The sequence below is a fragment of the Balaenoptera musculus genome, chromosome 21 (genome assembly GCF_009873245.2).
Source record: "Balaenoptera musculus isolate JJ_BM4_2016_0621 chromosome 21, mBalMus1.pri.v3, whole genome shotgun sequence".
In the NCBI taxonomy this organism is placed as follows: domain Eukaryota; kingdom Metazoa; phylum Chordata; class Mammalia; order Artiodactyla; family Balaenopteridae; genus Balaenoptera; species Balaenoptera musculus.
The window spans coordinates 33786680-33808573 of record NC_045805.1 but is presented as its reverse complement, the minus strand read 5'-3'; the positions used below and the strand labels follow the sequence as shown (position 1 = coordinate 33808573).

At 37.5% G+C, this 21894-nt stretch overlaps 1 protein-coding gene across 1 annotated transcript in view; it reads left to right on the top strand.

The window, feature by feature from the left end:
* The window catches only part of KAT6A (lysine acetyltransferase 6A), a 108808-nt gene that overhangs the window by 60133 nt on the left and 26781 nt on the right, over positions 1–21894 (top strand). Inside the window, exons 6-9 of the mRNA XM_036838496.1 lie at positions 2317–2452; positions 3784–4100; positions 6556–6674; positions 19561–19676. Coding sequence (XP_036694391.1) covers positions 2317–2452; positions 3784–4100; positions 6556–6674; positions 19561–19676 — 688 coding nt within the window. The remainder of the gene's footprint in view (positions 1–2316; positions 2453–3783; positions 4101–6555; positions 6675–19560; positions 19677–21894) is intronic.

Here is a 21894-nt window from a genome sequence, read left to right as displayed (position 1 = left end):
AGCTATCAGGGCCTCTGATTTATCGAAAACCTTAAAAATTTTATAACATTTTGCAAACAAACAGGTGCCCAAATCAGAAGAATACAGCTTAATAATGTTATTCTATTCTTTTGACTCCTGTTCCTTGAAAGGTATTTAGTTGGGATACAGTTGCCTGTTGGTTGGATTTTCATCTTATCATATGCTTATAAGTTTCTTAAAAAAAAAAAAAAAATCATTAGTCTTCTCTGCTTTGTCTTACCATAAATTCCATTTTCAACTCGGATTTTGTGATTTATAGGTTTCTTAAGTGAAATGCTTATGGGATACTTGATGTGTCTGTTTGAAGAAATTTTTCCTGTTGATGGAAAGGGACTCAACCTTAGTTATAGCCAAGTTATTCCACTTTAGGATTTTACTTGAGTTCCTCTGTGCCACTATTGATTGTCACCTTTTGAAGAGCCTACATTTATATGTATTGGAAGAATAAGTATCCCCCATTTCCTACCTCTTCCATTTACTTGAAATGTGGACAAAAGGCCTTCTGAGAATCCTTCAAGATAGTAAAGATTTTCTTAGGACTTCATTCCTGTGTATTTAATGCCTACAAAGGAAGTTTTTGGAAGCTTAAAGCAGGCAATATTTTATTTTGAAATAATTTCAGATTTACAGAAACGTAGTACAAATAGTACAGAGAGTTCTCATTGTACCCTTTACTCAGCTTCCCCTAAAATTAACATCTTACAGTTATTGAAACCAGGAAACTAACATTGATCTGATGTGATTAATCTACAGACCTTATTTGAATTTCTGGTCCTGAGAATCCAATCCAGGATGTCACATTACATTTAGTTGTCATATTTCCTTACTCTCTTCCAGTCAGTTCCTCAGATTTTGTCTTTCCTGACCTTGACACTTTTGAAGAATACTGGCCAAGTATTTTGTAGAAAGTCCTTCGTTTTGGGTTTGTCTCTTGCTTTATCGTGATTAGGCTGAGGCTATGCAGTTTGACAAGAATACTAGAGAAGTGATGTTGTGCCCTCTTAGTGTATCATAACAGGGGTATATTATACTGGTCTTATTAATAGTGGTGTTAACTTGGACCACTTGATTATAGTGGAGAAACTTGACAGACACCTTAAAGTTACTCTTTTTCTGCTTTGTATCTCCTTTAGCATCAGTCATTGATTCGTGCATGCACCACTTTTTACTGTGGTGTTTGTCTACATAGTGATGACTTTTCTATTTCCATCATTTCTTCTATATTTACTAACTGTAATTCTGCTATAAGAAAGAGTGATCCCCAGCTGTGAGATGATCTGAGGTGATGCCTGTTTGGCAAACTTTGGTTTTTGCTGTCAGAGCTCCCATCCTGGCTTCTGAAGCCGATATGGTTGCCCTGGGGTGGGCACCCCCTGGCTCCCACGGGCTCCCAGGTTTGACTCTATCCATTTGGAGTGGTTTGGGGACCCCAAAGCCTTCGCTCCTGTTGGTTTGTCCCTGACAGCAGACAAAGCCTTGTGCTGCCCTCAGTTTTCCCCCTTTATTTCTTTTGAAGAACCAATTTTTCACGGTACTTGTCCTGATTGTTTTCATAGTGTTCAAATCTGTATTTTTGTATGTAGGGGGAAATAATTTTCTCAACACTAATCGTTAATAAATACTGTATTAAATTGTCATGAAGGAGTTCTTGTTTAATAAATGGACATGTGAAAACAACAAAAAAAACACACCAAAAAAAAGAAAGAGTGATCCCTTTCTCCCACTTATTTATTTATTCAGCTATTCAAATCATTATGGACTCATGGATATTTATTTTATTCTACGGCTTATAGTCCATTGCTGTGATTATTCCTTTTTTTCTGGACTGACCCAGATCTGGCTCTTGGGAGTTCCTTCACGTTGGGTTCTGGGTCCTTTTCACATGCCTTCATCATCTGTTGAGCACTTCTTTATTTCCTGGCACCACAAGCTGTTCCAGGTTATCTTGTATTTTCCCAGCTCCAGTCCTGGACTCAGCCATTCCTCTATGGGAACCTGGCTTCTTTTCTTGCAGAACAGTAATTAGAAGCCCGTATGTGGGTTCTGGGTATAAAGTGAGGATCAGTGGACTTCAGCCATGTGTGGCCTTCAGGATATTTGTGAGTCTCTTCCAGTTGTTTGTAGAATTTTGTGTGTGTATGTTTTCATGTTTATTTTTCTGGGGGGCTTTTATCAGATTTTCAAATGAGAGTCCTTGACCTGAAACAGGTTAAGAACTCCTGGCTTAGAGTATCTGAACTCTTTCAGTGTATTTATGTCCATTGTGCTTTTATGTGGAATTTTCTTTCTTTATAGGCATGTGGATATGTCAGATATGTCGACCTAGGAAAAAAGGACGAAAACTTCTACAGAAAAAGGCGGCACAGATAAAACGGCGCTATGCTAATCCAATAGGACGTCCAAAAAACAGGTTAAAGAAACAAAACACGGTGTAAGTTGTACTTGTGGCAAGGTGAGGGGAGAAGAGCGTAGGGTCTTCTCTGTAGCACAGGGTTCACTTGTTTGCTCTGCGAAAAGACACGCAGTTGTCATAGCTGCCACTTTTATGTAATAATAATGGCTAACTCTTACTGAGCCCTTAATAAAGTGCCAAGGCACTCACTGTTCTAAGTGCTTGACTTGTGTTAAATCATTTAATTCTCCCACCAGCCCAGTGAAGTAGGTACTGTTGGTACTCTCCTTTTTCAAAGGAGGAAACTACAGTCTAGAACGATTAACTTGCATAGTTTATAGTAAGTGTTCAACTGAGATTAAAACCCCAATAGGCTGGCCCCAAGGTCTGGCTCTAAACCGTTACCTTAGATTGCTTCTTTTACCTAAAACACAAGGAAGAAAAAATTACATTATTGAAGCATTTCACAGATTCTTCTCTTGATGTAATCTCAGTAGTTTATTTCTGTTATATGTACAGATTGCTGGATAGCTTCTCCTGTTGAGGTCATAGCTACGTTCCATTTCTGTGTCCTGAAGTAAAATAATGTGAATTTTCATCTGTTAACAGAAATCAGGGATATAATTATCTCTTGTGAACTAGAAAACTGGGCTAGGTCTGGAGGAGGTGGGGCAAGATTAAGTAGCTAATTTTCTCTTTTCTTTGGAGTATCTCTACAGTAATTCACCTTTGATGATATGTAAACTATCTTTAGGCCTGTCAACCTCTCACAAAATTTACCCACCCTTGGTACACTTAAGACGAAGGTGGTATAGCTGAAATGAGTGGGCATTAGCAGCTTGAAATACATAGAACCAGTGTTGTAGTTCATATTTTAAATCTTAAATCAAGCTTTAACTTTCCTGTAAAAAGATCTTTTGATTCCTGACTTGCAGAGAGTAACCCATCCTTATGTTTAGAGGTAAGAGTATAACTCTGAGTTGGTGCAGAGATCCTTGGACTTCGTACCTGGAAAGGTCTTAGTTTTTCTCTGGTACAACTTTCATTGTATAGATGAAGACACTGTTGTTTAAAGAGAATGTGATTTGTCCAAGATATGCAGCTAGTAAGTGGCAGAATTATGACTCAGATATGCCCTCTGACTCCTGGCCTAGGATTCTTTTCACTATAAAATGAATAGGCTTCCCAGAAATAGATGTTTCTAATAACATTACTTTTTAGTCATATAATATTTACAGTTTATGGAATATTCTTAACGATATAGATTTTTAAAATATAGTTGTAGGTTATTTACTGTGTGTTATATATTAAATAGAAACCATATAAAGATTTCTTTTAATAGTTTCCCTTTTCCCTGTTTGATTCTTTAGGTCAAAAGGTCCCTTCAGCAAAGTTCGAACAGGCCCTGGAAGGGGTCGGAAACGTAAAATCACTCTCTCCAGCCAGTCAGCATCGTCATCAGAAGACGGATATCTAGAGCAAATAGATGGCTTGGACTTCTGCAGAGATGGCAGCGTCCCCTTGAAGTTCAATAAGAAAACCAAAGGGCTTATCGATGGCCTTACCAAATTCTTTACCCCTTCCCCTGACGGGCGGAAACCTCGAGGGGAAGTGGTGGACTACTCTGAGCAATATAGAGTCAGGAAAAAGGGCAACAGAAAATCAAGCACTTCAGATTGGCCCACAGGTAAAAGTTTGTTCACTTAGAAACAAAAAGTATTCCAAAGTGTGTTATTTGGAATAACAATAGTTATCTGGAGTAGATTTATATTTGATTATTAAAAATTGGTCTTGGACTATAAGAATGTGCTGAAGTTATGTATGTAAGTGATGCTCAAGTGATAACTATGGCAGGAACTTAGAGGCTAGAGGTGAAGTTGGAGAATGGACAGGTAGGAGTTTTAGAGAAAAGAAGATGCTTTTTGGGTAGAACCACAAAGAATCTGCCTACAGAAATTTTGTGTATAACCTTGACTCAAGGATAACTTTATGTAATATTTCATAAATTACAAAATAAATTATGTGATGAACATCAAGATGCTTACTTTATTCCTGGAAGGATATTGCAGAGTATAGGTAAATATTGGGTTGGCCCAGAAGTTCATTTGGGTTTTTCCAAGCCTGAACAAAGTTTTGGGCCAACCCAATAAAATGCTGTTGATCTGAGCATAAGTGAAAGACCAAACTATATGCAAATATGATGAGGTCATTGATTTTTCTACTTCAGATCTTGGCAAATACAGTTGTAATTTTTCATGGATTATACATAAAAAGAAGGAGAAAGAGAACCACAGCTTCAGACCATTTGCTTATGTGTCAGGCTCAGGTCCCTAGTTTTCAAAGTAGAAAACATCTGTGGAGAAGAGTTAAAAGTATAGCAGATAATTCAAGTCAGAGGAGAACATTTTGATGAGCTGTCCAGATAATTAGAGCTGGTCTCATCGCTGTTGAGTTGCAAGAGCCTAACCGTGTGAAGAAAGTTAGAAAGGGCTCTGAGGAAAGCAGAAGAACAAGAATGGGCTCTTGGATCACAGGGCTGAGTCTGTAGTGTCTCATGTGCTGCAAGGACTTCCTTAACTTTTATTTCCTTCCCCACAGTGTCCCATTGGTGATTGTATTCACCGCTTCATCATTCCTGCTTATATCAATGATTGATTGGTCCACTGCAGGAGAGAAAAGTCCTCATCCTTGTCAGGTCCCCCCTTTTATGCTGTATTGATTGGCTTTTCACCTGAGTGGCAATCAACTAACTACAGTTTAAGCATTTAAGTACTTTTCATGTCTTTATCAGCCATGTAGACTGTAGATAAGCTCCACTCTGAGTACATTTATCTAAGAAGATATGCAAGCCATTTAGGTTGGATTTAGGAAGGAATCTCTTAAAGCAGATCGTGATAAAAGGCATTTTTGAATTAACCATTTCACTGGCGGTGGATTATTAGAAGAATCTACTGGAAAGTGTTAGAAATTATTAGAGCAAATGTATAAAGTATATGGAGAACCAATATTGAGCTTTAGGCATTGGTATGAGCTTTTGCTTTAATTGGCTCTGTCATTTTCTTTATGAATTGTAGAGTTTAAGAAGCAATCTGCACCATCTGATACAATGCTGCGGAATACTGTGCTAGATCTGTGCCTGCATCCGTCTGTGTCATGCACTAGGGGGCATTAAAGGCACAGAATATCTTCAGATTATATATGTATTTTTCAGTTTAGGAATACTGTCAAGAGTGAGTCCTTGTCCTTCCTCTTACACTAAATGAGTAACTGTATGTGCAATTGATTTTTAAAAGAGAACTGTCTGTCACTAATGGGTTTTTTTCAGCCATACTCATACAGAGAGGAAGTGAGACCAAATCAGTGTCATCTTCAAATGCAAAGGATAGTGATCTACTTAATCCCCCAATGCTCCTTTCACTCATTTCTTTACCCATTTGAGGAAGGTGCATCATTTAGTGTATGCTTATAATAATTTGTCATACTTACCCAGAGGATTACCATCTGTGATACTCAGGCTTTGGAGTTTGTGCTTTAAAAGGGTACCCAGAATGTGAGGGGAGTTGGTAGTACTTGGCATCAGTTAAAGTAGCTATTTGAAATACATCTTTTTGTTGAGATAAGAATGTATTGGCCTTATGAAGATTGCAGAATCATTGAGAATTTTAAAAGGAGCAAAATTTCCTTGTTTTGCTCTGAAGTGATGAAAATTATGTCTTGCTATAACATAAACTTCTTCCATACTACCAAAGAATGAAGAAGCAATATTTGCATGTTGACATGTTAAACTCATATTAAAAGTTTTATATTCATGTTATTTCAGAATAGACTTCATACTTCTTAGACCTTTTTCCTGTTCTACTTTTATATGTATGTATGTATATACTGAAGTATCTCTTTTAATGAAGTTTAAATTTAGTTATTTAGTTAATATTTTTAAGCAGCTTTAAGTCAATTCAGGGTTTTCATTATAAGGCAGATATAATATGTACATATTGTTTATTGACTAGTATCTTTCTGGGAGTCAATTTAATGTTATCCTCTTCTCTTTTATATAAATAATATTAAGACTTTTGAAATTTGTTCTAGTTCATGTGCTAAACTGAAGGTAGCATTAATAACGTGAGCCCTTTCTTAATGTGCAGACAATCAGGATGGCTGGGACGGCAAACAAGAAAGTGAGGAACGGCTTTTTGGGAGCCAGGAAATCATGACTGAGAAAGATATGGAATTATTTCGTGATATCCAAGAACAAGCACTGCAGGTAAAGTTGAATATTCAGATAGGACAAGCAGTTTGTTCATGGATGAGAAACAGAGGATTAATTATTTTGTGGGTAAAGCAGTAATAGCAATTTATTTATCCATCTGATCTGCGAATAGATGTGGTTTGTGCGTGTGCATAGTTTGCTGGTTAAGGTGTTCTTTTCAAACCCATGATAACTGCTTTGGTTTTGCAGATAAACACATTGCTTTGACTACCAGTATCAAATGAGCTTGGTTTATTTATCAATATTTTCTGTCTTATGTATGAAGAAGAGTTTAGGATTTTACCAACAAACAAAAACCAAGCCTCTCTCAAGTGATAAAATACATACTCATTAATTCAGGAAATATTTATTAAATGCTTCTGCCTTAATCCTTTGTTAACACGTAGCAAGATAATAAATGTACAGACACAGAACCTACTTATGTGCCAGATGCTAGAGATGCCAAGGTAAATAAAATGACAGGATTCATTCTCTAGCCAGGAGAGACTTGTAAATAGATAATTTCCTTAATGTGAAAGTTTAATTATAGAATACATGGAATTTGGGGAGTATGGGAGGCAAGTATGTACTTCTGTCTGGGGAGGTCAGAGAAGGATTCATTGAGGGGAAATACTACTTGAGGTGGTCTTAAGAATGTATAGGAGTTTATCAGGATGACAAGGAATGGGGTCCCATATAATTAGAAGGAACAGAAGTGCGAAGATTTGAAAATGGGGGAAAATGTGAAGAACATAGGGTATAGATAATGGCAGGAGAACAGATTGGAAGAGTGCAGGGGTAAATCATAAAGGCTCTTTTGGATTGTGTTTATCTTTTGTCTTTTCCTTCTTTGCCACCAACTCAGTGTGTAAGCCAAGTTGAGTTCTGTCTCTTTTCTTGAAATTAAGAATTTATAAGGCTGATGCTGAGGATTCCTGTTGCGTAGGTGAAACTCTTTGGATTAAGAGACCCATTAGTGAATAGATGGTTATGTAGAGTACTTTTGAAAAATAAAGACAACAGTATAAATATTCAGCAAACATTTACTCGGCATTTCACTGTCTTATGATTTAACCAGGTATTGGCTTTGAGTCAGGTAGATCTGAGGTCAAACCTTGGTCTTTCATTTACTAACGTCTACTTCAGACAAGTTGCTTAACCTCTGAAGGCATATTCTTTTCCGGACAATAAGTAAAAAAAAAAAAAGTGTTATAGGTACTGTAGTAGAAAGTTACGTGATGTTCAGTGGGAATTCAAAGGAGTTCTTCACTTTTTAAGGACCATTTTTTTTTCCTGAATAAGTTGCAGACATATGCTAATGCTTTTTATTCCTGCTAATTTGTGTGTATTTCCTAAAAACAAGGACGTTCTTATACGTGACCACAGTACAGTCATTGCATCAGGAATTTAACACCAGTGAAGCATGTTACCTAATCTGGAGATTTTAATCAAATTTCACCAGCTGTACCACTAATGTTCTTTATAGCAAAAGGAAAAAAAGCCTTGTCCTGGTCCACTGTCCAGTCTAGGATCATGTATTTCGTTTACTTGTTGTGTCTCCTTAGTCTCCTTTAACCTGGAACACTTTCTCAGTCTTTATCTTTCACGCCCTCGACATTTTTGACATGTGCAGGTCATTTATTTTGTAGAATGTCTACAGAGGTGACGTGTCCTCGTCAGCGTGTCATACCAGGAGGCACGTAGTAGGTGTTCATCCTGTTACAAGTGATGTTAACTTGATCACTTGGTTACAATGGTATCGTGCCTTGTTTCTTCTCTCTGAAATCATTTGCCCTCTGTAATTATTGATATGTATCTTGTGGGAATACACTTTATGTAAATATCCTGTTTCTTATCAAATTTTACCTGCTAGACTTTGCTGGTTGCTTTAGATGGAATTAGATGATTTTCTAATTCCATCATTTATTTTATGTTTATTAATTGGCGTACTGCTGTAAGGAAGAGCCTTTCCTTCTTCCTGTCAGTCTGTCTATCCATCCATCCATCCATCCCTCCCTCTATCCATATGTCTGTCTATCTGTGACTTGTAGATTCTTATTTTATGAGTTATCATTTGTTGCTATTGATATTTATTTTGATGCTCAGATTGTTCCAGATTTGGGCAGGGGGAACTTCAAGCCGGCCCCTGCATCATTCTGACGTGTCTCTGTCATTTCCTGCCCCCCACAGATTGAGAACATGTATTGTGATTTTAATCTCTACCTCACCCTTAACTTTGGTTTTTTTGTGTGTGTTACTTTCTCCAATTTATTCTATTCATTTGGTGATTTTTAAAATTGAGGTATAATTGACATATAACATTGTATTAATTTCAGGTGTACAACAAAATGATTCAATATTTGTATAGTCCATATTCATATTTACTTTTGGCCACAGCAGTATATCCTAGGCTCTTGTTGTTCTAGCTGTAGATTCAGCCATTTCTCTAAGAATCCCTGGTTCCTTTTATTGGAGAATAGGAGTCAGTGGTAGTTCTGTTCTTTTACTTGCTCAGGCCCAAAGAGGTGTCATCCTTGATTTTTTTTCTGTCTCATGCTCTGTACATATTCAGTTCATCAGCAAATCCTGTTGGTTCTACCTTCACAATATATCCAGAATATGACTACTGCTTTTCCCTCCCACCTGTGTCTTAGCCTAAGCTGCCATCACCTCTTGCTTGGGCTGTTGTAATGTCTCCAGACTCATCTGCTTGCTTCCACTCCTGTTCCTCACCCCAATCTTTAGTCTATATTCTTTATACAGGGCCCAGAGTAAATGTTTTGAAACATACCACTCCTCTGCTCAGAAGCCCTCCAGTGTCTTTCAGTCTTGCTTAGAATGTTTAAAAAGGCCCACCGTGACCTTGTGCCTGCCCCCCTCTTCCACGTTGTCCTCCCCCTCTTGTCCTTCTTTGCTCTGCTCCAGCCACAGGCCTCCTTCTCTTCCTCAGACACACCAGGCACCCTTCTGCCTTGGAGCCTTTGCACTTACTGCGTCCCGTCTGGATTGCCCTTCCTCTGGCCCAGACATCTAGTTGGCTCACTCTGTTTAGGTCTCTGCTCCTGTCACCCATGAGAGAGGCCCCTCCTAAATCCCAAACTGAAATAGCATACATTTATCCCCACTGTATCACTCTGTGTCCCCCTACCTCCTTGCTTGTCCTATATAGTTCTTATCACTTCCTGAATGTAAATATTTATTTCTAGAATGTAAGTGCCTTGAGAACAGGCACTTTCTTTTTGGTCACTGCTCTTTATACCAAGTACCTGGAATATAGTAAAGGCTCAGTAAATATTTGTGTAACGAATGGATGTTTAAATGAAATTTTCTGCTGGGAGGAATGGGCCAGGAGTTGGAATAATAGGAGTGTGAAGAGAAAGATTACTAGGGAGAGTTAAAAGGGGTGCTGAGCCTTGCTGAGACCCAGTGGAGACAATATAAATTTGTATTGACAATAATCTGGCTAATTGTGTGTTTCTTCCAGCATTTCATTAAACTTGTGATTGTCCATGTATGTATCTAGCACCAAAGAAATAACTAGATATTTGAATTCTAATCTGTGCTTATTTTCATTGGCAGTGCACTGAAATTCTGATGATGGTGGTATTTCTGCATGAGGTTCATTCATTTGGAATTCATGTGCCCGGCATGGAACTAGAGCTATAGGCTGAACAAAAAGTCATAGCTTCTGCCTTCATGAAACTTTGCCTCATGAGTGAGACAGATAGTAAACAATCATACAAATAAATCTGTTATTACAAACTGATAAGTAATAGGAAGAAAATAAGAATGCAATGAGAAGTTATAGTAGACACTTCCTGGTCCAGGTGTCTGGGATTCCTCTTTTAGGGTGGTGATAATTTACACAGGGACCTAAAGGTTGAGTGGAAAGTCAGCAAGGCACAGAACTACTAAGAAGAATGTTCCAGACATAGGGGCTGCCTGTGTAAACGTCTTGAGGCATAAAGAAGCTTGGTAAATTTGAGAAACTGAAAGAAGGCCAGTATAACTAGAGTACAGTGAATAAAAGTCACAAAAGATGAAGCTGAAGAGATAAGCTGAGGACATAAGTTAGGATTGGGGTTTTTATTGTAATTGTAGTGGGAAACCATTGAATGATTTTTTTAGAATATTCTTTTCCATTATGGTTTATTATAAGATATTGAATATAGTTTCCTGTGCTATACAGTAGGTCCTTGTTGTTTATCTCTTTTGTATATAGTAGTGTGTATCTGTTATCCCAAACTCCTAATTTATCCCTCCCTGTCCCTTTCCCCTTTGGTAACCATTAGTTCGTTTTCTATGTTTGTGAGTCTATTTCTGTTTTTTAAATAAATTTCATTTGTATCATTTTTTTTAGATTCTACATATAAGTGATGTCATATGATATTCGTCTTTCTTTGACTTACTTCACTTAGTATGATAATCTCTAGGTCCATCCATGTTGCTACAAATGGCATTATTTCATTCTTTTTTATGGCTGAGTAGTATTCCATTGTATATATCTACCACATCTTCTTTAATCATTGAATGATTTTAGCAAGGAAATAGAAAGATCAGATTTGCATTAATTTTTTTTTTTTTTTTTGGCCACTCTATGAGGAATGGATTGGAATTAGGCAAGAGTCAAAGCCGGGAAACCAATTTAGAGGCTTTTTCAGTGATCCAGATGGAAGAAGATGGTGACTTAGACTAGAGAGGTGGCAGTGGAAATGGGAGAAAAGTGGATGGATTTAGAGTGCATTTCAGAGACGGAGTCAGCAGAACTTGGTGGTAGATTCAATGTGCAGTGTAAAGGAGCGGGAGGTTGTCAAGGACAGCTTCCTGGCTCTCTGACCTAATGAAACAGAGAAAGTGGGTTGAAGCCAGTGGGGAGAGTCACTATTGATTAGATTAGATGCTTTTAAATAATAAAAGCATTCATAAACATAACATACAAAGTCATTTTTGAGAGCCTAGATATTCTTTAGTAGAAACTGCTTCAACCTTTGTTCCACAAATTTTGCGGGAAGATTTTATTACAGGGTCTTATGCAGTCTTCATAAGAGATAGATTATAAAGGAGTTAATATAGGAATCCATCCAACCAAAAATCCATCATTTATTAAGTACCTACTTTGTTCTAGAAACTATGCTAGGTGCAGGCACTATGAATGAGACATTGTTTTTATTTTCATAGAGCTTTTACTGTTTAGTAGGAAACGTACTCACAAAAGCAAATCCAATAGTGATGGCTCATAGTGATGATCTTGAACAATTAAATTTTGTGTGATACATTATCTAATTAAGTTGAGCATTATTGAAATGTTTAGCAAGTGCCCCCCCCCCAAAAAAAAGAGTCACCTATTAATTGGTTTTGTTTTGTTTTTGGTTTTTTTTGTTTTTTGTTTTTTAATTTCAGGAGAAGGATATAGTTTGCCTGGTACTATGTTCCATCATTATTAGCTAGTCAGTGAACACTTCATGAAAAAGAGCCACCTCTAAAAAGAAAAACAGAAGCATAAGAAATTAGTAGTATAGGCTTTTGTTTGGAATTATATTTCAACAGTGATCTTGTGAGCTTGGAAGAAATGGTTTTTCTTAAAAGATGCATCACCAGAAAGAAGCATTTGTATTCAACTCATTACACTGAAGAGCATAACAGCCTCCTCGAAATATATAGAATGATTTTTACATAAAATATCACCAAATAGCACATTATATTTCGATAGTAATTTTAGTGCTTTCTAATTTTGAAGGATTTGATTGTTTTTTTTTTTTGTGGTTCTAGAAAGTTAACAGCATTTTTGAAATCTGTGTGGGCTACTAAAATAATTTTCTTCTTTGCATAAAGAATTGAACAGTTAATTAGAAATGGAATAAACTAGGTTCAACAACTCTCTTCACCCTATGAGGTAAGGATTGTTATCCCTATTTAATTTAATTAAGTAATTAATTTTTTTCCTAGAAAAATGTTTATCTTAGAATTAACAAAACATGCGTGTAAAAGCATGTTTACACATGCTTAACATTATATGTTAAGCATATAATTATATGCTTAACATTAACATTATATGCCCAATGTCACAACTACCTAAACAGTCATTCTCAGGCCAGGATGTACTTCAAAACCATCTTAACCTGCCTAGGCTCTGTTCAGGTATTCAGAAACTCCAGGAACTGGGGAGAAGCGGCCCAGGCACAGTATTTAGGAAACACTTTCCAGATGATCTTGTAATTGGGAACTGCTCTAAGATATATGAGCCTGTTAGCTACAACTAGAATAGGAAAGTCAAGGTGCGAAGGCGGTTCTATAACTTTAAGCAGTTAGTTCTCATCCACATTAATTGTCTGAGATTTTTGAAAGTGGTGACAGGTACATAGGTAACCGATGTATAGAGATTGTTTGGCGAATCTTCATCTTCGTTACGTTTTCTGGACAACTGCACACAGATACGGTATGGGACATTCCTTATTCCTTTGGCCCAGCAGCTTTGTTGAGCCTGGTGTCAACGCGCACATCTGGAGTTCCCATCTCCTTCATGGCAAATTTCCGGATTTCTTTGAGTGCCCGAAGGGCATGCTTCTTGAAACCCACTCCATTTTACACAAGGAAACCGAGACTTTTAGTTGAGTGACTTTCCTGAAGTTATGTAACTAGTAATGGTAGAGGTGGATTAGAGCTGGAGCCTGTGTGACTTCCATTTTTGTGCCCCTGATCACAGTAACATCCTGCATTACCCTGTGAAAGATGTTACAGAGGCATCAAAATCATAAAGCCTATACTGAATGCAAGTAGAAAAAGGTAAGATAAACAGCAAACAGTGGCACAGAGTACCAATTGATGTAATTTGTTGCTGTATTAAATGATATGGACTGTTCCATATGTTCACAGTATATACTAGGATTAGTAAGAGTTGGTATGATCTGAGATGGTCACAGAAGAAGCAGGATTTAGGTAAATGAAGAGAATGAGGGCTTACCAGGTAGAGTAAACAACATTAACTTCAGCTTTGAGGAATACAGTGTATATATTGTATTAATACAAGAGACATTGTGATTATTGGTCCATCAGGTCAACAAATATTTGAGGGCCTACTATGTGCAGGTCATACTGTGGCGATGATGTAGAAACACAATAGCTGCCTGTGAAGGTGTTATAACACGGGCAGTCCTTGCTTTGCATGGCGCTGTGCTGATGGGGACACATACGTATCAGAATTGTGTTCGTGCTTCATGCACTCTGTAGCGACTGAAATTGGCTCTCAGTTTTGATATGCATAAATTTCAGTTAACATGGTAGCATGCAAAGCAAGGACTGCCTGTAGTTTAGTCTGAGAGGTAAAACTGCATGGAACATTGTTGGGTAATGGTAAAAAATATATTGAATTACTGGTATAGGGCTGGATTTTAGAGGGCTTTGAAAGCTAGTAAGAGGATGTTAGTTTTAGCGTGCTGGGGTTTTAAGGTATCTCCATGACTGCTTTTTTGTTGCTGGAGTGGACTCCTTGGTACTGCTGAAATTAGGGATGGGAGCAGAGGGCTGTTTTAGTGTCTTAAGGCATTTACCCATTATGAGTCACATATTAAAGGCTGTTTAGATGTATTTTGAGTTCATTCATTTGATGATTTAGCAAAATTTTATTGAGTATTTATTAAGATAGTGGTTAAGAGTCTAGGTATTAGAGACAGCCTGCACAAGTTCAAATCCTGTCTCTGCTGAGTGACCTTGGTCAACCAAGTTACTTAGTAGGTTTCTTGAAAGGATTAAATGAATTGATATTTGCAAAGCGCTTAGTGTGTCATTCATGTCATTCGGGGCATTGGCCTTAGGTAGGAGCCTAGACCATTCAGCCATAGCCTTAAGGAAGGGCAGGGTGTATGGCCACAAGGGTAGACATACAGATGTGCCGTGGAAAGCTGCGGAAGCTCTCTTTTGATTGCTTCTTAGAAAGCAAAGGCATTGCTTGAATGTGAAGATGGGGTACAAGGTATTGGAGGCTTGAGGAGAGACAGGAGAAAGTAATGAAACAATCTAGAAGAACAGGAGAGTGAATGGAGTAGGGAAGCATCAAGGGCCCATTGAGGTTAGTGGGTATGAATTATAAATTGAGACTAGTGAGCATGGTTCTGTGTTTTTCTCTAATAGTGTTCAGATATGAGGGTAATAACTTGGATTGTGTTAGAATATTGAATTTAACCAGAGTTGGGGTTTCGGTGAATCAGGAGAAAAGCAAGGAAGTTAAGGATGTATGTAAAGATGAGGTAGTAGAAGACCTTGGAATCTGAGCTGGATAAGGAGAAAAGGAAAGTCTAAGTCCCCATTTCTCCCTCCCCCAGCCCCTGGCAACCACCATTCTACTTTCTGTCTACGAATTTAACTACTCTAGGCAGACCTCACATGAGTGCAGTTGTAAAATATTTGTCCTTTTGTGTTGGCCTTATTTTACTTAGCATAATGTCTTCAAGGTTCATCCATGTTGTAATATGTGTCAGAATTTTCTTCCCTTTTAAAGGCTAAATAGTATTCCATTGTGTGTTTGTAGCACATCTTTTTTATCCCTTTATCCGTCAATGGACACTTGTGTTGCTTCCGCCTTTCAACTTATGAATAATGCTGCTATGAACATGGTGTACAAATAATTGTTTGAGTCCTGGCTTTCAGTTCTTTTGGCTGTATTTCCAGAAGTGCAGTTGCTGGTTCATATGATAATTCTGTGTTTAATTTTTTGAGGAACTGCCATACTGTTTTTTTCCGCAGTGGCTGTACCATTTTACGTTCCCACCAGCAATGCTCAAGGGTTCCAATTTCTCCAGATGCTCGCCAACACTTGTTATTTTCTGGTGTTTTGTTTTGTTTTTTATAGTAGCAATCCTAATGGGTGTGAAGTGGTATCTCATTGTGGTTTACCTTTGCATTTCCCTGATGATTAGTGATGTTGAACATCTTTTCATGTACATATTGGCCATCTGTATGTATATCTTCCTTAGAGAATGAAAAAAAATTATAACTCATTTTATAGTAAGATCTTAGTTACCCTAATTCAATTGTTGGCAAAACATGATCTGAACTGAGTTTAGACTATATATATTCTTTACTTATCCCATTTAATGTGACTATTCATATGCTTTGCTAAAGAAATATTAATGTATCTGATTATGGAGCATTGTCCCAAATCCTACTGAGGCTGTTGATTTAAGATACATATAGGTACTGTAGTACTTCTCTAACGTGAGAAAAATTCAGTATTCCAGAGTACATTCTATTCCAAGGGTTTTGGATAAGAGACTGTGGACATGTAGTTGCTTCATTTCTTCGGAAAACTAAGTTCCAGTTCAAAGAAACTTACACACAAACTTTTGGAATTCAGAAATTAATTAGTTGAGGACTGCCCATACTTTCTATCTCACCTTGTACCCGGTTGGTTCTTTTCTGTCTTTGTGCTTCACTCTTGATATTCCTGTCCTGGAGTTCTTTACCTCTTAAATTCTCTGATCCTTGCTTCTCTCCCCTCCCCCCATCTATAAAGCAGGCATGTTGTTTCCTACTTTGAGGAATGGATTGTGGGGAATAAATGAGATGACAGTGCGAGGCGCAGAGACTGCACAGTAGGTGCCGCACACATGCTGAGTCTCTTTACTCCTTAAGGTCATGCTCTCTCCACTTGGCAGCATGTGAACTCATTCTTATGTATCTCTTTCATCAGGTAACTTTTAATCCCTAAGGAACAGAATTATTTTTTTATCATAGTTTTTATGGGAAAATGTTCAAATACCAGAAAGACATGTCCTCTCCCCACAGTTCACATTCTCATGCTGATACTAAGGGTACAGTCCTACCCTCCACTCCCACCCCAAAATGTCATTTCCCACAGGGAATGGAAAAGGAAGTTCTGGCAGAGGGAGGGATCAGGGCTGTATCTACATCAGTTGTAATTTTCGTTCTGTACCAGATCTAGACTTGGGGGTCTCTGTGTGCAAGAGTGGTCTCTATGTTGGAAAATATATATTAGTCATTTGACAGAAGTGGAGTTTTTGCAGAAGAATACAGTCTTTTCTCATAAATTGCTGGTAATAAAAGTTTTATTTTCTAGAATAGGCATATTTAAAGTTACCTTTTGATTTAGCCCAAGGTTTACTAGTGCATTTAGTGCCCCCCTTACTTTCTTAGATTAAAAAGTCCATTCTGGCCCAGAATATATGTTATGTTTTAAAGATTTTGGCGTATTCAAATGAGAAGGAGGGCACAGAGTGGCAGAACCTGAGTTAAAAGTTTAAAAAAATGTTGTGCCCTTGATTATATTAGATATCTGCTACTTTGAAAGCTGCATGTTTAATGAAATTCTGACTGAAATTTAAAAATAAAATGACTTAGTAAAGATAACCTTGTAATTCAGATTTGACAATTTGAATTTGGCAAGGACTAGGTTAATGAGTGGTGTAGATGCAGCTGTTACTTCCTCACTGCACAGAGCCTTTGTTAATTTCCAGACCTTGGTAAAGGGAAACACACTGGCTCAGAGGCTTCTTTCCCAAGGGAGCTGGAGGTCGTGGAACCCTGTGGCTGTTCGCATCTCACGGTGCAGGAAGGCGAGGGCTGCGAAGGCAGAGAAGGTCTGCTCTGAGTCTGGTTTTACATAGACCCTCCTCGTGGCGGCGATGTGCAGACAGTTGTCCTGGGCCTGGGTATCCACTTTTGCGTTGGGCATCCACCTGGAGGAGCGCCAGGCAGCGGATGGGAAAGCTCTCACACAACAGGCGGTGCCACAGCAGGTGCATGGTCTCACCTTTCGTGCTTCCTGTTTGATCCTTGACTCAGGAAGTTAAATTTGGTTTCTGATATTGGTTATTCTGATATTTTCTGTACTACTATTCTTGTTGTTTTGAGCTGTGAAGATAGGCTAAAAGATACTACTTTATGAATTAGAATACATGATTCTGGAATGTAGTTTAAAGAACGGTGTGTTTAAACTCTTTTGCAGAGTTCTATTTTGGTTTTCAGAAATGAAAAAAATCTTATTTTAACCCTGTCTTGTGTTTTTCTTTTTGATTTTTGCCTTTGGAAGAGCCTCAGTACTCCTTGGTGTCATAACACAGTTTATCCAACTAATAGATGTTTGTCTTTTGTTTTGAGGTGTCTGAGGAAGAGGTGAGGTTTCACCTGGCTTGTGTTCCAGCATGAAACCTGAGACAAGTCCCTTGGCCTTTTATAAAAGGGACTGGTTAGAAAGACCAGAGAGAGAGCTCTCAGATGAGTTGTGGTGCAAAGCCTTCTTCCTCAAATGAATTTATACGAAAAGTGAATAAAAACCTCTGATTTTTTTTAGTTTTGTTAGAAGGGGTGTGTGTGTGTGTGTGTGTGTGTGTGTGTGTGTGTGTGTGTTTGTCACGAGCTCCATCAAGAGACTTTAGTAATCTCGCAGTGGTTTTTAAAGCATGAAGTTGAAGGATAATTTTGGTTGCTCGTTTGAAGAGTTATTAATACTCGTGTTTGATTAGGCTAAATTCTAGCTCCTTTTTAAAAAAAAGTCAGTTAATGTTTATAGAATATCCATAATAAATATATATGCATATATATTATATGTTATATGCATAACACACACGGAGGCATACCTTGTTTTATTGCACTTCACTTTATTGTGCTTCACAGACAGTTAGGTTTTTACAGATTGAAGGCTGTGGCAGCTCTGAGTTGAGCAAGTGTATCAGCACCACTTTTCCAGCAGCATTTGTTCACTTTGTGCCTCTGTCACATTTTGGTAATTTTTGCAATATTTCAGACTTTTTCATTATTATTATATTTGTTCTCGTGATCTGTTATGGTGACTTGCTGAAGGCTCAGATAATGGCTAGCGTTTTTTAGCAGTAAAGTATTTTTAAATTAAGGTATGTCCATTGTTTTTTTTAGACATAATGCTATTGCAAACTTAATAGACTAGAGTGTAGTGTAAGTACTTTTATATGCACTGGGAGACCAAAAAATTCGTGTGACTTGCGATATTCACGATATTTGTTGCTGTGGTCTGGAGCCGAATCCACAGTATCTCCGAGGTATGCCTATATACATGTATACATATATGAATCTGGCTATATTGGGTGCAGGGCAAATCAAATTCCCCTTGGATTTAAGGTGTTAAAACCTGATCCTTGTAGTCATTAGCAGTGGCTTATATTTGAACTGCTGCTGTGGAAGTCCTAAACGCTTTACAAGTTATTCTTTTTTTTAAGATAGTGTAGTTCAGGTTATTGCAGGGATGGGGGTATAGAAATTATTTTAATTATAAACAGAAGATAGATAAAAAGGGATAAAAGTATGTGTTTAACAGAGTATTACTTTCTTTGGTTAAACCTATGAAAGCCACTAAGAAGGGAATTTTAGGGGCAGTGTAAAATGAAGACTCTTACTTGTTTTGTCATATTCCTTAATATCTATTTTCACAAACTGGAGGATGATTCCTTTCTGTACGTGCTCACGTGTTTAGTAGGTCATTGCTGTTGCTGTCAGTTGGGACACTATACATGTGATCTCGGCCCGTGGGCAGCAAGCACTCCTCCCCACCCCTGACTTTATATCCCCACGTGCTGGCAGGGTCTCTTTAACAACTAAGTGATTAAGGAGTGAGTTTAGTTGAGGATATTCACAGTATTATTAAATGTGGAAACTGCAATGTCACCAGCTGCATTTGGTTCTAAGAGATTTATTAGCATTTTTATTCTTCATTTGGATGCTCTATTTAAAGAATAGTACAGCTTATTTCAAAACTTATTAGCTTGTTCCTGGCTTTTAAAATTTTCGTGTGGAATCCTGAGAAGGCGACACTTAGATTCAGATGGGTTTTTTTTTGTTTTGTTGGTTTTGTCATCTGTCTGAGTGTATTTAATTTAGCTAACTTACGTAATTAATGTATTTTCTCACTGCACAGAAAGTTGGAGTGACCGGTCCCCCTGATCCGCAAGTCCGCTGTCCCTCTGTTATTGAGTTTGGGAAGTATGAAATCCACACCTGGTACTCTTCTCCATATCCTCAAGAATACTCAAGGTATGTTTCAAGAAACCATTTACCTTCCGTTCTTAGATTCATAGAACTTCAGCACTAGAAGGGATCTTGGAGACATTGTGGTGCAGTTCATGTTTTTACATTTGAAAAAACTGGTTGGTTTTAAATGTCCATAATAGCAGCATACTTTGGCAGCCACTTAATCTCAGTTGGCTGTAGATTTTCTTTGCTGTATTCTGTCCAAAAGCTATTACTTAAGATTGGAAACCTGACACATTGTCAGAATGAAAGGGGAACATTTCTTGTTTATGAGAAATTTGCCTTCATACCTCACACTAAGAATTTTTTTAAAAGGGAGATTCTTATTTTTAACTATAAATAAAGTTTCACTGAGTAGCCTTTTATTTAAATTTTTATAATTTAACAAACTTAGTAAATGATTTGTTTTCCCAGGAATAATTGGACAAATATTACATATAAATGGCTTGGGTTTCTAGATATAAAAACTGGTCAGTCACCAGCTTTTTGGGATAAGGCAGCATGTCAGATTTGTTTCATGACTCAACTCTGACATTTATAAGCTACATAACCTTAAGTTACCCAGCTACTTGGTACCTCAGTTTCCTCATCTGTAAAATAGAGATAACAGTAGTTCTTACTTCATGAGGTTTATTATGAACATTAAATGAGTTGAAATATGTAAGTCACTTCAAAATGGTGAGTGCCCAGTAATGTCAGTTATTATTACTTTTTTCTTTTAGGGTTGAAATTAAAAGAGTTAAAATAAGATTTGGTCAAAAAATTAAATACTGGCCTACCATTTGAAGTACGGCAGTCATATTAATTCTTTCTTTAATCCATAAGCTACATACGCCTCAGTTTCCCATTTAGCAGAGTGTTGTTAGGAATAATAAATTACGGTGCTCTGTGGGTTAAACACATATTCAAAGTACTCATTATATAACTTCTTACCTATCTAGTGACATGGTTTGTCTAAAATGATAGCCAAAATAATTATACTGACAGTGATTTATTTAGTGCTTTATAGTATACACAGTGCTTTAATATGGGTTATTTCTAAGAAGCTGGGAATAGGCCAGTATAATTGTTAAAAAACTAGAACTCAGTATCTTTTTAAACTTTTTCTTTCCATGTAACTTAATAACTTGCTTGTCTGGTTTCCAAGTCTAACAGAAATAGAAAAATAAGAATGAGAGTGTTCTTACAGACCTAGACCTCAGTGACCAAAAGAAAAAGAGAGAGAGAGAGAGAGAGAGAGACAAAGCAAAACTCAGATTAAATTATATTTATATATTATTTTATGTGTATATGTTAAAAGAGGGAAGGAAATTCCTCAACTACCTACAGAACACAGGTATTCAGTGCAATTTCCTCCTCAGGAGTTCTGGATAGCCAGGATATTGTGTGATCAAGAACAACAAAGTTGAGGAATTAATTCCTTCATTAAAATAAATTATTTTAATAAATTATTATTTAAAGTAATAGTAATTTAAAATAAATTTAAAATAAATTATTGCCTTTTTTAAGTGAGCTGTCCAAATCACAAGAGTGCTCCACTTAGAAAAGAAAGCTTGTTCAACACATGTGTCACCTGTTCCAGGGATTGTAGTGCAGAGATTGGAACCACAGGTACCTTCTTTCTTCCTCTCAAGGGGAGGAGAAGAACTCCATTTACTCAGGAATGGAAATAGAGAGAAGATGAGAATGGACCCAACCATGAGGCTGTTGATTTTAAGATATTAAGCCTCATTAAAAATGTGCTTTTTGGGCTTCCCTGGTGGCGCAGTGGTTGAGAGTCTGCCTGCCAATGCAGGGGACACGGGTTCGAGCCCTGGTCTGGGAAGATCCCACATGCCGCGGAGCGGCTGGGCCCGTGAGCCACAATTACTGAGCTTGCGCGTCTGGAGCCTGTGCTCTGCAACAAGAGAGGCCGCGATAGAGGCCCGCGCACCGCGATGAAGAGTGGTCCCCGCTTGCCACAACTCGAGAAAGCCCTCACACAGAAACGAAGACACACACAGCCATAAATAAATAAATAAATAAATAAATAAATAAATAAATAAATAAATAAATAAATAAATAAAATTTAAAAAAATGTGCTTTTTGTTCTGATGAGGTTGTCACTAGAACATGACTTCTTAATCAGCTTTGAGGGGATTAGTTATCAGTGAAAGAATGAACAGACATTGCCAGCAGAAAAATAAATAACCAGAAAAGTATAATAGGAATTGTAATAGAA